Source organism: Equus caballus, chromosome 4, assembly GCF_041296265.1.
Source record: "Equus caballus isolate H_3958 breed thoroughbred chromosome 4, TB-T2T, whole genome shotgun sequence".
NCBI lineage: Eukaryota > Metazoa > Chordata > Mammalia > Perissodactyla > Equidae > Equus > Equus caballus.
In genome coordinates this window covers 45,364,742-45,379,489 of record NC_091687.1, presented here as the reverse complement: position 1 = coordinate 45,379,489, position 14,748 = coordinate 45,364,742, and the positions used below count along the sequence as shown (strand labels likewise).

The following is a 14,748-nucleotide window of genomic DNA, read 5'->3' as shown; positions in this document are numbered from 1 at the left end:
GGATTATGAAATTCTATATGAAGTATTATACAATGTAAAGTTTTTTTTTCAAAATCAGTAACTTTTCAATCATTGTATCTTTTCAGGGAGAGCCTGGTGTCAGAGGCCCTCCGGGCCCAACTGGGCCTCGTGGCATAGGAACCCAAGGGCCAAAGGTGAGTCCTCAGGTCTGGTACCCCAAGGGGCAGGTACCCTCAGTGACAACCAAGTAAACATTAACTTCATATTAAGTAAGTGTTCATTTTGGTGTTGACTTATTTTTTCTTGATTGCTGATGAAAAGTCTTATTTTCTTATATCATGTGAACTTTCCGTAGAATAGAATATTTAAGTTGATAAAGCCTTTCACTTCCCCCAAGTAAATTAAAAAGTCAGTGTCTCTTAAGAAAGTGTTATAAAGTACTCAAAATATTTCCAGTTTCCTTAGAGGCTGTGCCATCGTTAAGAAGCACATCCTTACTTTGGCCAGAGGGGCCTCAGGTGGCTTTTTAATGGAATGTCAGCTGATGCCTCTATTGTGTCACGTGTGCGGGGCCGTGTGCAGGGCCTCATCGCAGGGCTCTAGATTTATTGCCCCAGGGAAGGTAAGAGGAGCTTCCTTTGGTTCTCTTTGCTTTCATTTCTAGTTCTCTTCCTTTTGTCACCTCCAATTTGGTGCTTATTCGTCCTTTTATTATTTTAATCCAGTATTTCTTAATGAAGGAGATTCTGTTCTCCCTCCTTGCCCCAGGGGGACATTTGGCAATGTCTGAAATCACTTTTTGGGTGTCACAATTGGGGAGGGAGTGCTACTGGCATCTAGCGGGTACAGGCAAGGGATGATCCTAAACATCCTACAGGGCACAGGACAGCCTCCCATAATAAGGAATTATCCAGCTCAAATTGTCCATAGTACTGAGGTTGGGAAGCCCTGTTCTAACTGTCCATTCACTTGCTCAACAAGTATTTCTTTGATTTGTGGAAAAAGTAAGGTAAAGGGGTACCAGGTATGTTATTGGGAAACAGGTGTCAATGAGCCATGTATCACCAGTTCAAATTTCAAACAGGTGTATTCACACCCAAAATGCACAGAAGTGAATTAGAACTCCATTATCAGAGAGGCAAGAGAAAAGGCTTTATGAGTCAGATTTTACTACAGATTCCAGAATTACCAAGATTCTTAGTTTATCCTCTTTTTGTCCATCAACTCCGTTTTGGCAATAGGCTATTTATTTTTATTTATTTATTTATTTATTTTTGAGGAAGATCAGCCCTGAGCTAACATCTGCTGCCAATCCTCCTCTTTTTGCTGAGGAAGACTGGCCCTGAGCTAACATCCGTGCCCATCTTCCTCTACTTTATATGTGGGACGCCTACCACAGCATGGCCTGCCATGCGGTGCCATGTCCGCACCTGTGATCTGAACTGGTGAACCCCGGGCCGCCGAAACAGAACGTGCACACTTAACCGCTGTGCCACCGGGCCGGCCCAGCAATGGGCAATTTATTAACCTTGTAGATCACTTTATGGATACAGGTCTGCCAAGATGTTAGTAATTATCACTGGGTGAGAGGATGAGGGGTCTATTTTTTCTTTTTCATTGTCATCTTTATTCTAATTTTTTTTTTTGTAATGAGCAGGTATTCCTCTTACAATCAGAAAAAATAAAGCTTTTTTCCATACTGGGAAGAAAAAGACTGACTTATACAGTAACTTATATTAACCCAGCATTTCTCAAAGCTTGTTCCATCAGATATTAATTTGGGAACTTCTGGGGTAAACAAAGTTAAACTAATCTCTTTATTGTGGGACTTCTTAGAGGCTTTAACATGTTAATATGTACTAGGGATCTCCAAGGAGAGGCCCATACCGTGGTGTAGAACATTTTCCAATCTCATTTAACCACACAAGTCTTTCCTCAAGAAACATGTGGTCAACTTATGCTTTAAGGAACACATACTGGGAAATGATGCACTTTTTGCTTCATTTACATATGTTCTTAAAAATTCAACACTGATCCACTGAATCTTTAACAGCAACCTGAATGAATTAGCACTCCATCTTGGAATGGAGCAACATATTCAAAGATGCATAGAATTGCGTGTGAGCGGTCTTCATACCCCTGGGTCTTCCAGGAGTTGGTGTTAGGGCAGCTAGAGGAGCCTAAGCAGACAAGGTTACCAGGCCAACACTTCTGCTCATGCCAAGCAGCTACTCCTTACCTCTTTATTTATATTTGGATTATACATATGATTTTTGCAAAGAATTCTGTGGCTTAAACATTTTAGAAAAAACACTGCTTTATATAAAATATGATACAGCTTGTGAGCAGCATGGATGTAGGTCCTGATCAGACCGAAGTAAGAATGAAGCCAAGAGCAGGAAAATGTTGTTTCTTTTTAAATGTTCTTACACTTCTCTTCTACTTCTCTCCATCTTCCAACAGGGAGATATTGGGCAGAAAGGCTTACCTGGGCCTCCGGGCCCCCCTGGCTATGGATTACAAGGAACTAAAGTAAGTGAATGTGATGGTGCTGGGGTCACCTCTCAATCCACTAGGGTGGTGGAGAAAAGAGGTTGGGGATGATATAAAATATGACCATTATGAAATGAATTTAATGCAAGCTTAGCAGTTAAAATTGCATCCAGTATTAAGAGATACCATCCAGGAGTATAAAAATGGTGTAAGTACATTTCTTTCAGGAACACTAAACAGTACATAAATTGCTTGGTGAAAAATTTAACTGTTACAGTGGTTTTTCGTTCTTGCTGGTTTCTGAGCTGAGTGGAGAATTTATGCCCAGCTGCACGGTCCCTCTATCTCCCTTACTTTCCTCACCTGTATCCTCCATTCTTAGCCCAAGTCTTCTCAGTCTTAGCTTCCAATGGAATTGCCCGGGGAGCTTTTGAATAACACTGATGCTCTACCCCAGAAAAACAAAATCTGAATCTTTGGAGGTAGAGCTTGAGTATATGGGTTTACAAGGCTCCCAGGTGATTCTCCTGAGCATCCAGGGTGAGAACCACGACTCTAAGCCCTGAATCTGTGTTATTGGAATTCATGGTCGTTGCATTCTGCTTTATTTCTTTCTTAGCAGCAACAAGCCTATCTAGCAAGGTGAGACTCCCAGGGTCTCCTATGTCTCAGTAGACAAAATTTAGCATCTTAATGTTGCTATGTCATTTCAAACAATTCCCCTTCTACTCTCATACATTGATTTATTGATTTTTAGTTTTTATTTTTTACTGGCTCACTCTCATGCTAAATAAACTGTTGTTTTTACCACGGTTAGGCTTCGAAATGGAGTAACTCACCCTGAGTAATTGATAGTGACCCTAGAAAAGTGGAAACATTCAAAATAAACTCTTTTTAAAATAGCAGAATTTCTTGTTAAGTAGGAGCTTAAGATAATGTGAAACTCCTGTGTTAAACTGCCTACTCCTGTCTAGAGAGTGAGTTTAGTCAAGAGTAAAACTCAGGGAACCTGTGTTAAATCTTCCACTCTATCACGCAATGTCTAGGGCTTCCGCCACAGATCTTTTAAATAACAATTGTTCATCTGTCGGGCTGAGTATCCAAGCAAAGTTCAGATAGTTAACATGTTGCCAATAGTACAAGAGCACTGGAAAATACAGCAAAAGCGTGCTTCCTTGTAACACCATCACTCTCATACTTAATCTTTAAATTCTGTATTTGAAAGATGGTAACGCTCTACAGATGGTTTTCCATGAGTTCCTTATTCACATAGAAGCATCTTGGGTTGAACTTAATTAATCTTCACTAGCTCTGACTCACCTGGTGTCCTGCCCTTTCTTATGTGCTCTGGGTTATGCCATGTTTGAAGTCTGTCCCGAGTGAAACTATGGTGTGAAGCCTACTGTCATAGGGAAAGAGCCAAAATTAAAACTGCCACATATCTCGTGCTATCAGAAGTGGGATAAGCTTTTCCTCCACTGGGGGCTGGGGCCTGATACTACTTGGCAGTGAGCCTTGACCAAGGCTGCCTCATAAAACCTCTCTAGACATGTTGGATTGCGTGGCATCCTGTTGGTAGCAGGACAAAAGTATTTCCCTCAGGACTCTCACCTCATCTTCCTGACCCTGGGTTGTATCATCACTTCAAAATGGAGGAAGCTAAAAGATCGAGTTGGTGGTATTCCTCTGAGTCAGTTTAAGGCTACATGATCAGGCTGGCCCCATGGCCAAGTGGTTAAGTTCACGTGGTCTGGTTTGGTGGCCCAGGGTTTCACCGGTTCGGATCCTGGGTGTGGACCTAGCACTGCTCGTCAAGCTGTGCTGAGGCGGTGTCCCACATAGCACAACTAGAAGGACCTACAACTAATATATACAACTATCTACTGGAGGTCACTGGGGAGAAAGAAAAAAAAAGATTGGCAACAGATGTTCACTCAAGTGCCAATCTTAAAAAAAAAGAAAAGAAAGGCTACATCATCAGTGAAATTTCATTTCTTACATTCATTTGTTGACTTATATCCCACCTCTTTCTAAAAACCATTTGAATCAGTGAAACTTGCTTCTGTTGATATGTCTGTTGGTAAGTCTTTAATGAAAGCCCTTGTTGCTGTTAACCTTTAACATTGGGGCCCGATCCATGCCCTGTCCCTATGCCATCACAATCATGGGGAAAATAAGGGCTCACCCTGCAAACACTGAGGTGATTTGCTCCAGCACCACCTAACTTTGTTGCTGGAATATTGTCTCTTCTGTCAGTCACTCAACCAACCAACCAACCAACCAGCCAACCAACCAAGCAACACTGATTGAGCACCATCTATGTCAGGCAAAATAAGCCAAGCACAATATAAAATGGTGAACAAAAAGAAATGAATTTAATCCTCATGCAGTGTATAGGCTATAAAACAATCACAGTGAGCTCCAGAGAGTATGGAGAGTGGCACAATGGAATGAATTGGGCCTCCAGTAGGCCACAGTAATGAATTTGGTCTTAATCCTGAGCAATTGAAAGTCAGGGAAGGGTGACGTGATCGGTCAAGTATTTAGAAAAGACTCACTCTTTCTACCATCTACAGAAGGGATGGGCATGCCTAGAAGGAATGTGGGGCTGTCCTTCCTATGCCTCGATGCATTCTCCTGATTCTCCATGTAGAACAGTATGATCTTCTGGAAACCTCCTCCTCCTGCCTTTCCTGGGGCTCTGGGACCACCCAGGATGCTTCTGTGCTAGCCCTGGTCCTGGGAAACCCTGAAAACATGATGGGCTCACTCCCCTTGGACACCACCACAATCTCCTGCCATTTCTTTGCAGTCCCCACTGTGGCCCAGCTGGCTCCATGCTGCAGTGAAGCTCCAGCTCCTTCAGTGACCTCAGTGCTTTTTCCCAACCACAACTATCTATTGATTGTATGGATGAAATGGGACTGTGTCTCTTTGGTCCCGAAGTGGCCTCCATCTTTCAGGTTCATGGCATAGGCCAGGTTATATGATGCCACCATCTTGTCCCACTGTGAGCCTCCAGCACTGACCATTCCCCTAGACATAGACTCTAGATATGCCAATAGTCCCCCAGATTAAGTCAGGAGGCAGACAGGATGGGGCTGAGTCTTGAGTGATTCCTTGATATGTCAACTAGCCCTTGAGGGGCCAGCCCTTATAGGGGCCAGGAGGGATGTAATGAGAGGGTAGGACACCCAGGTTAAAAAGCCAAATACAGGAATAGACAGAAATGGCTTCCGTCTACTCTTCATTTCTACCCAAGAGTCATGCCAATTCTCTTCCCATCTTTGTTCAAGTCATTCAGTGTCCTGATCATCCCTGATATTCCTATAGTATTTCTTCTCAGAGAATCAGGAAGTCTTTATAAAAATAAGATTCCTGGTGGCCCTCCATGACTTTAGGAGTTTCTGAGGTAGGTTTGTGGACTGGGGCTATAACTACTGCTATTTACAACCTTTTATTCATTAAGAGAATGAACTTTCATGCTGCTGGCTTCCATTCTTTGTTTAGGCCTGAACATAACTGATCCAACACTGTCTGAGGGAACTCTTCTGTAGTTAGGCCGTGGCAAAGGATGAGCTAACTAATATTTCAGGCCTAGCCTGTTTGTTATCAGTGTGAAAAAATAGCCTCAGTGACGTGCTGGGGGAATCTGGTAAACACTATCTGGCAGAAATCCCAATGCCTCCAAAGCTGACAAATAGTGATGATCGCAGTGATCCCATGTCACAGAGCTAACAAATCAACCTCTGAGACATCTGGGGCCCAGAAATGGAAGGAAACTCAGTTCAAATGACCTTTCCCTTCTATCTGTATTCTAACCTCAGTGGTGTGATGGAAAGAGAATGAGCTTTAGAGCCACTCTGACCTTGACCTAAATCCCTCTGGTTGTGTAAGCTTGGACAAATCATTTATCTTTGTTGAACCTTAGCTCACTTATCTTTAAAATGTGGATAATAAAGCATTTTACAAGGTGTTGTAAAGACGAAATTGTACAAAGTAACTAGTATACAATAGTGGGTATTCAACCAGTGCTTGGGCTATGACGTCAACAGATTTGGATTATGACTTCCCGAGTACTATGTCTCTGCCTCAGTTCCCACGTCTGACTAATGGAGATAATAATAGCACTGTTTCCTAAAGTTGTTGTAATGAATAAATGAAATTAAATGAGACAGTATGTGTAATGCATTTAACACAAGGCTCAGCACATGGTTACAAATGCAGTAAATGTTTGTAATTATTCACATCATTATTCCTTCCTACTTCCCTTCCCTTTCTGCTAGTCCCTCTTGTATTTTCCAGGATGAAGGCCCAGAATTCTGACATTCAAGTGATTTAATGCTCTGAAACATAAGATACTGTTTGCATTGATTAGTGTAGGCCTGGCTCTAGTACCAAATAGACCCCAAAATAATAACTCAAACACAGTAGAGGTTCTTGTTCACATAACAGGCCAATGTGGGTGTTCCTGGTTGGTGGGCAACATTCTTCCACACAGAATTTCAGAGAACTTCATCTTCCATTTATGGTTCCTCCATTTGCTGGGCCTCTTTATCACTTATACCCAGCAGGCAGAAAGGGAAGATGTGGAAGAGGTACACTTGCTTCTTCAAAGTCTTGGCTAGGAGGTAACATACATCATGTCTGCCCCTATTTTATTGGCAAAAACTAGTCTCATGGAAAGGCAGTCTAGCCATGTACCCAAGAAGAAGAGGAACCAGGGGTTTGGTAAAGAGCTGGCAATTACTGCCACACATAATTTAGCCTATTTCTAGGAAAGACGGAAATTTTCAAGTTACTTGTTTTTCTGAAGTATGTTGGTGTTTCCAGAAGAGAGCAGAAAACAAGGGTGATCTGCATGGTAACTTCCAGAATGCCTCATCAGTCTTCTGATACTGTGGGGCACAGTCACCTGGGCTTACAAGGACTGGGTTCAGCCCCATCATTCCTTTTATCCTATATTGAAAAGAAAATCTTGGAGCCTTGATATCTTCTTACTTATTTCAAGCAGCATCAGCAGCCCCAGTGGATGATTTAGAAATTGTCTTGAGTAGACAAGCTAAGTACCAGCTGAAGAGCTGGAAGAGGCATGGGGTTCAGTGGGACCAGGAAAGGAACAAGAAATGCTCATTCCCTTCTATGACAGACCTAGGGCAGGAGGATGAGGGACACCTGAAACCTGGTCGGAGATCTGTGGTTCAAAGGCTGGGAGAGATGGGCATGGCATCAGAGGAGGCAGGCAGAGCTGGCACAAAGAGCCTGACTTCAGGAGATAAAGAGAAACCAGCAGTTAGGCTCAGGTGAGGAATAAGGGAACAGTTGGACTCCTAGGGGATTACTTGGGATGCCAGTAGCATTTGAGACCAGCAGGGGTGTGATGGCGGCTGAGTCAGCCCAGCTTATAGGGCCTAGCATAGGGACAGCCAGAAAGAAAAGGGCTTCTCCCACCAAGCCTCTCTGATTAGGAATTCAGGGTAGAACCCAGAACTTTGTAGGATTTTTGGCTCAATGTCTCAGGTTAATGTCATTTCTTAGGTGGATATTTTGTTTGTTTGTTTCAGCTGTGTCGGAAGTGACCGTGGTTCTGTAAACTCCAAATGCTCTCTTAACTGCATCAGATATTTTTGCCACTTTCTGTTGTCCGTTCAACAGACGGGCGACAGCTTGAAAGAATTTCAGTATGCTGTGGTGAAAATCTCACCCCAGAGCCTGCCAGTCTTCCGTTTGGTTCCTACCTGTCATTTGGTCACTTTGAAAGTGTTTCCAGAATCCATTTGACTAGATTTTTGGTTAGAGTGGACCTATCACAGCATGAAAACTGCCCCCCTTACAGACGAAATAGAAGTGATTTATTCACTGAAATGAAACTGACTTAAGGGGAAAAAAAGGATCCCAATTATGAAAAGTCAGGAGTAGATTTGATATGCACTAAGTTTCAAATACCTGCAGAAGGTCAAGAGGTATTGACTTAAGGACGTTTTTTCCGTCTTGGGAACTCACAGCCATGCGTATGATGGTGTTAATATTACTAAGGGAGCAATACACACACACACACATTTTAAAATGATGACTTGCTGGTGTTTCAGTTTGAAGTTCTTTTTCCTCTTCCTGACTGCAAACTGACAACAGCATCAAAAACAGAAAATAAAAGCAACCCTGGTAATAGCACAACCACTGCATTCAACCTGAACACACTTTAGAAATTAAATTAAAACAATAAGGAATATATAGTTGACTGCATAACATAGACTGTGTGCTTATGCCAAAATCATCTTTGAATTAACTTCTAATACTTTTCCCATATTGTAATTTTCAAATTCCCACAATGATTCCTCTACATTGAAAGGAGTTGTCAGAATTGCATGAGAGGTTTAATCTTTAAAATTGTTGTGTTTTGGGATTACACTTGCCAAAATGCCTGTGGCGGGGGAAGACTGTGGCTAAAAATTGATCCTGGTAGTCAAAGTCCACAAACCTAGTTCCAGAAATTGAAGGCGTCCCCATACCTTAATACCTTTTATTATTTTCTAAACCAAATTAAAAACAATTATGTGGGTTATGAATCAAAGCCAAAAGTGCTGAGCCCACAGAATTCCCTATATAGGTTGGATAGGTCACGGAGAGTTTGCATTCATTAACTGGGGCTGGCTCTGAGACCATTTGTACTTCCCACTTACTGGTTCACACTTTCATTTTCCCCCTGGGCCTACTGGCTTTCATTCCTTCAAGTCAATTAGGAAAAAGGATTTTTTTTTTTAATTCCTGAATCTGAATCTGAGACTATGATAGGGTATTTTCCTCTCTCAATCTCATTATTAAATTTTCTTTTTTTAATAGCCAATTCCTTGAATCAGAATTGGACTGGAACTTTAGGCCCTCAATTTAGTGGGACTTGAATCATCATTACCAGCTTATATTTATGGTCTGCTCACCATGAACAAGGCCCTGTGCTGTGGCTGGTGACCGTGACTGTCACAGAAGTCTGCTCGACTTCTTCCACACTCCTTACACTGCCATGAACCTAAAAGGAAAAACTAAATTCTAAGTCATTTTTTTCCAAAGTAAATATTGTATCCTGCCTCAAGGTTTACTATAGTTTCCCCAATTCCAAAAAAAGTCAAAAGGACGAAAGACTTGGTAACAAAGATAGGACAATGCTCAACACCATGTGCTGATGCTGAATATCAAAAAAAAAAAAAAAAGATTTAAATTATCACCAAAAGTTAGAAAATTATATGAAAGATCTAATTTGAGCAGTTATATACTAAAACTACTCATCACGCTATCATAGTACATAGTTTATATTTATGGCAAGCACGCTGCCATTTTAAGTTGTTCTGACTTGTTCTCTCCCCTTCCTTCATGTCCCTTCCTTGCTGCCTCCTAGCTACCCACTCATATCTACCTAATATATAAATAAGTAAATACTATATATTTATTCCTTTTCGTTCTTATCACAGATGTTGTCTATATAAAAACCAAGTTGAGAGGAGGAGATGGATAAATTACTCTTAGCTACTGCTGCCATCTTTAGAGCCCAAGAATTTCACTGCTGAAAATTTACAAAAGATATTTTATTTCTTTCCCACCCATCAATGCTTGGTTAGAAGTAAGTTACTAGTATAGATTTTTACCCTTCTCCTTTCAGCAAAGTGAGAAGTACCTTTACTATTCAGAGCTTTGAGCTCGGGGAGAGAGACAGGGCCGTATTACATTCTCTAAATTCCATGCATTATCTTATTCAAGGTGACCAGTCTATGAGGTAGGCTCTAGGAAACCAGGGCACAGAGGCAATAAGGAAGGTATCCAAGGTGACTCCTGGTACTCCTCCAGGCAGCCTCCCTGAAGTAATCATGTGTTGGGTCATGATCAAGTCATTGTAGATGTCAGAGAGAGGAAAACGATCAGTTTGAGACTTTTGAAAGCAAATGCCACTCAGAATTTTAATTTACATCTTGAAATTAGAAGTTCACCATTTGAGATGTGAGATATATGCACTGAGGTCTTTTTTCCTGATCGTCTAATCTTTTTTTTAAAAAAATCAGTATGAAAGGGGCTGGCCCCGTGGCCGAGTGGTTAAGTTCGCACTCTCTGCTGCAGGCGGCCCAGTGTTTCATTGGTTCGAATCCTGGCGTGGACATGGCACTGCTCATCAAACCACGCTGAGGCAGCGTCCCACATGCCACAACTAGAAGGACCCACAACGAAGAATATACAACTATGTACCGGGGGGCTTTGGGGAGAAAAAGAAAAAAAATAAAATCTTAAAAAAAAAAAAAAAAAAAAAAAAGGCAGTATGAAAAAGCACTTCTTTTCCGTGACTGCAGTTCTGTGAAAAGCCAGGGATTGAGCTTAGTGACTTTTGAAATCAACTTCCAGGAATAAGACTAGGCATCACAACAGGGTCTGGGCTGGCATGTGAGCTGCCCTCGGTGAGGCTGTGATGACCACTATGGCCATCACATGTTCAAAGGTTTCTCAGGTTCTTTCTGGTTTGGCTGGTTGAAAGATACAGTCTTTGGCACCACAAGTCAATGAGCAGCCAACTGGTCCATAATCTAAGTTGTTTTTATTGCTCGTACAAACATCTTAAAACCTTTACAATTGTTGGCTTTTCATTATCATTTCAAGCATAAGAAATCAAAGTAAATGATGTATATTACCTGTTCAGGGTCATACCAAGAACCCGGAACAAAGCAAAGATTATGGAGTTTTATGGCTATTTGTAGCTCAAACTCATAAAATAGCTCCAGAATAATCTTTCTTTCATCCTATGAAAAATTCTTCACGCAGCAATTCTTCAGAGCTGCTTCTCACGTTGTCAGGGTGGGTGTCATGGGCCCAGCAGGTGCACACTGTATCCTAGGAAAGTCAACCTGCATGAGAAGAGCAAACAATATTGAAATGGAGAGAGAGAGGCAGAGAAATTGTCTGCCTCTGAGACAGAGAGAGGGAATTAGGAAGAAAAAAGAGAAAGGGAAATAAAAGAAAGAGAATAGGAAATGTGGTTTTTAGAGCACTGTGATTAGTAATGCTTTTGGCCTTAAAGTCTTTTATTACCTGAAATTAATGTAGTTACTGTCTTTTGGTCAAATTTTACTGGTGTTCTACTTTCGTCCTTTTACGTATCCTTTTATTTTACACATTTGTTTTAGACAACATGTATTTGGATTTTTAAAACTCTAGTCTGACAATGTTTGTCTTCTGCCAGGAGCACGTAGTTCATTTACATTTAATGTAAGTAGTGAACTTTAAAAATTTATTTCTACCATATAATTTTGAGCTATTTGTTCCACTTGTTCTATGTTTCTTCCCTTTTTTAAGATTTATTAATTTTTAACTGTTGCATTTTTTCCCTTTACTAGTTTGAAATTTATACATTTTTCTCCTTTTTTTTCAATATTTACTCTTAAAAAATTCACATTTACCTTGTGAAATACTCATACCAACTTTCTGGTTACTACAATAACTTAGAGCACTTTAATTCCAGTTACCCCTATCCTAATATTATTATTGTTTTATATTTTAATTTTCAATCCCTCAAAACATTTTTTTTGGTACAGTTACTGTTTATTTGATTTACTCGCATATTTGCTACTCTCTTCCTCTTTAATCCATCTTACCTCTCAGGCTGGAGCCACTCTCTTGCTGCCTGACTTGATTCTTCAGAATTCCCTTTGGTGAAGACCTACTATGGCACCTTCTCTCCATTTTTGTTTGCTTGAAACTGTATTTTTTCTCCTTACTATCTTCTTCAAAGGTGTCTTTCCGAGTGTAGAATTCTAGGTACACAGTTTTTCCTCTCAGTGCGTGGAAGATTTTCCCATCATCTGGCCTCTATTGCTGCTCTTGGTCTAGCTGTTCCTTTGGTGGTAAATTGTCCTTTTCTCTGTGGCTTTTAAGGCTTTCTCTTTTTATTTGGTGTTATGCAGTTTCACTATGATGTATTTAAATGTAGATTTCTTTTTATTTATCTTGCTTAAGATTTGTTAAAATTCCTGATTCTGGGGACCAGTATTTTTTTAATGATTTCTGGAAAATTCTCTTCCTTATCTTTCAATAAGCAACCTGAAGCAATCTGATCCAGTCTTCCCCGCTCTATGCCTTCTCTGTCTTTCCAGAGCTGCAATTAGTTAAACCTTTTCATTCTTCCCTCCTACACATCTGTCCTTTCATATTTCAATCTTGCTTTTCTGAGCTACATTACGGCTGATATTTTTCTAGTCAATTTTCCAGTTTACTAAATCTTTCTTCAACTGTGTTGAATCTGTTGTTTAACCAGTCCATTGAGTTTTTAGCTTCAATTATATATTTCATTTCAAGGAGTTCTGTTTGAGGGGCTGGCCCAGTGACCAAGTGGATAAAGTTCTGTGCATTCTGCTTTGGCAGCCTGAGTTCTTGGGTTTGGATCCCAGGTGTGGGCCTACTCCACTCATTAGCCATGCTATGCAGGCATCCCACATACAAAGTAGAAGAAGATTGGCACAGATGTTAGCTCAGGGCTAATCTTCCTCAAGCAAAAAAAACAAAAAACGAGGAAGATTAGCAGTGGATGGTAGCTCAGGGCAAATCTTCCTCAAAAAAGAAAAAAAAGTGTTCTATTTGAGTTTTTAAAATCCACATAGTTATTCTAATAGATATTCTGTTAGAAAGAAATTCAGCCCATTTCCCTTCCTTGTTTAAGAAGTCTCTAAAGGCTTCCTATAATTTAAAAAAATTAAAAGAAAGAAAGAAAAGAAAACCTCTACAGGCTGTGTATGATCTGGAAGCTGCCCACCTCTCTGACTTCATCTTGAAGCTTGCTTCATCTCACTCAATACAATCAGGGCACACTGGTTTTCTTCCTGTTTTTCAAAAACAAAGTTCACTCTTTCTGTAGGATCTTTGCATTGTTGTTTCTCCTACCTTGGCATTTGACATGGCTGGCTCCTTCTCTTCCTGTATATCTTAGCTCAGATGTTATCTCCTTAGAGAGACCATCCCTAAGCACACAATCCCATTTCCACCTCATTCTCAATCATTCTACAATACTGTCCCATTTAATTGTTTTCATAGTACTATCACCATCTGAAAATATTTGTTTCTTTGTTTACTTGTTTATTATCTTTCTCCTGGTACAAAGAAGCCCTTTAAGAGCAGAGACTTTGTTTCTTTCATTCATCTCGAATTCCAAGGACCTAGCAGAGTGTCTGGCCTATAGTAGGCACTCGATAAATATTTATTTAATGAATGAACAAAGTAGTAAATAATAGAAGAAATGTATGGAGGTTATATGGTGGATGATGGTAAAGTTCCACTCATAACCATTTTGTTGACCCACAAAATGATTTGTCTGTATATCCTTTATTCAACAAACAATTATTGAATTCCATCATTAAGAGAACTCTAAACTTGTGAAATGATAAATTCTTTTCTAAACCCTAGTGTTTAATAGTGGAAGTACCTTACTCTTACAGTTTGGTACAATTGTTTGGCCTAACTGGTAGAAGTTTACTTGGAAGTGCTAGATTTGGCTTTCTTGAAAGTATACCTTTGTGATCAAATTATCTATTACCACAATGCAACAGGATCACCATAATGTTATAAAAGTAAATGTACTTGTTTGACGTGAAGAAACCTGCGGGCATTGCCTCTGGTGTTTCTTTTGTATGCTCAATGGGTTCTGCCCAATGATGACTGGAGTATATATTCAATAAAATTCTTGATTGATCTGATCTAGGTCCTACTTTTAAAGACTCATATTAATTGGTTAAAGAGCTGAGGAGGAGGAAACTTAATGCATCATTGCCTGTCAGCAGACCAGTCAATCATTATACAATATCGTTATACTTTTGAAACATGGTCCTCTTACATTAATAATTAGAGTGGAAACAAATAAAAGACTCAGTGCTATCCAGTTGTTAGATTTTCACAACTTTGTAGTTTTTTTTTTAAAAGACTTTTATGTTTGTTTTTTTTTTAAAGATTTTATTTTTTTCCTTTTTCTCCCCAAAGCCCCCTAGTACACAGTTGTGTATTTTTAGTTGTGGATCCTTCTGATTGTGGTATGTGGGACACAGCCTCAGCATGGCCTGCTGAGCGGCGCCACGTCTGTGCCCAGGATTTGAACTGGCGAAACCCTGGGCCGCCGAAGCAAAGCGTGCAAACTTAACCAGTCAGCCATGGGGCTGGCCCCACACCTTTGTAGTTTTTACCAGGAAGTTTAAGCCTTGGAAATGGACAGATTTTCCTGTGAGTTCATATTTGTAGAGATGACATTTAAAGAGTACGCAGTATTAACACATTCATTAT

At 40.3% G+C, this 14,748-nt stretch overlaps 1 protein-coding gene across 7 annotated transcripts in view; it reads left to right on the top strand.

The window, feature by feature from the left end:
• COL28A1 (collagen type XXVIII alpha 1 chain) overlaps positions 1 to 14,748 on the top strand; it is a 179,014-nt gene that overhangs the window by 106,386 nt on the left and 57,880 nt on the right. For all 7 annotated transcript variants that reach the window (XM_070264503.1, XM_014739197.3, XM_070264504.1 and 4 more), the window contains 2 exons: positions 87 to 155; positions 2,425 to 2,493. In XM_070264503.1, the coding sequence (XP_070120604.1) occupies positions 87 to 155; positions 2,425 to 2,493 (138 nt within the window). The remainder of the gene's footprint in view (positions 1 to 86; positions 156 to 2,424; positions 2,494 to 14,748) is intronic.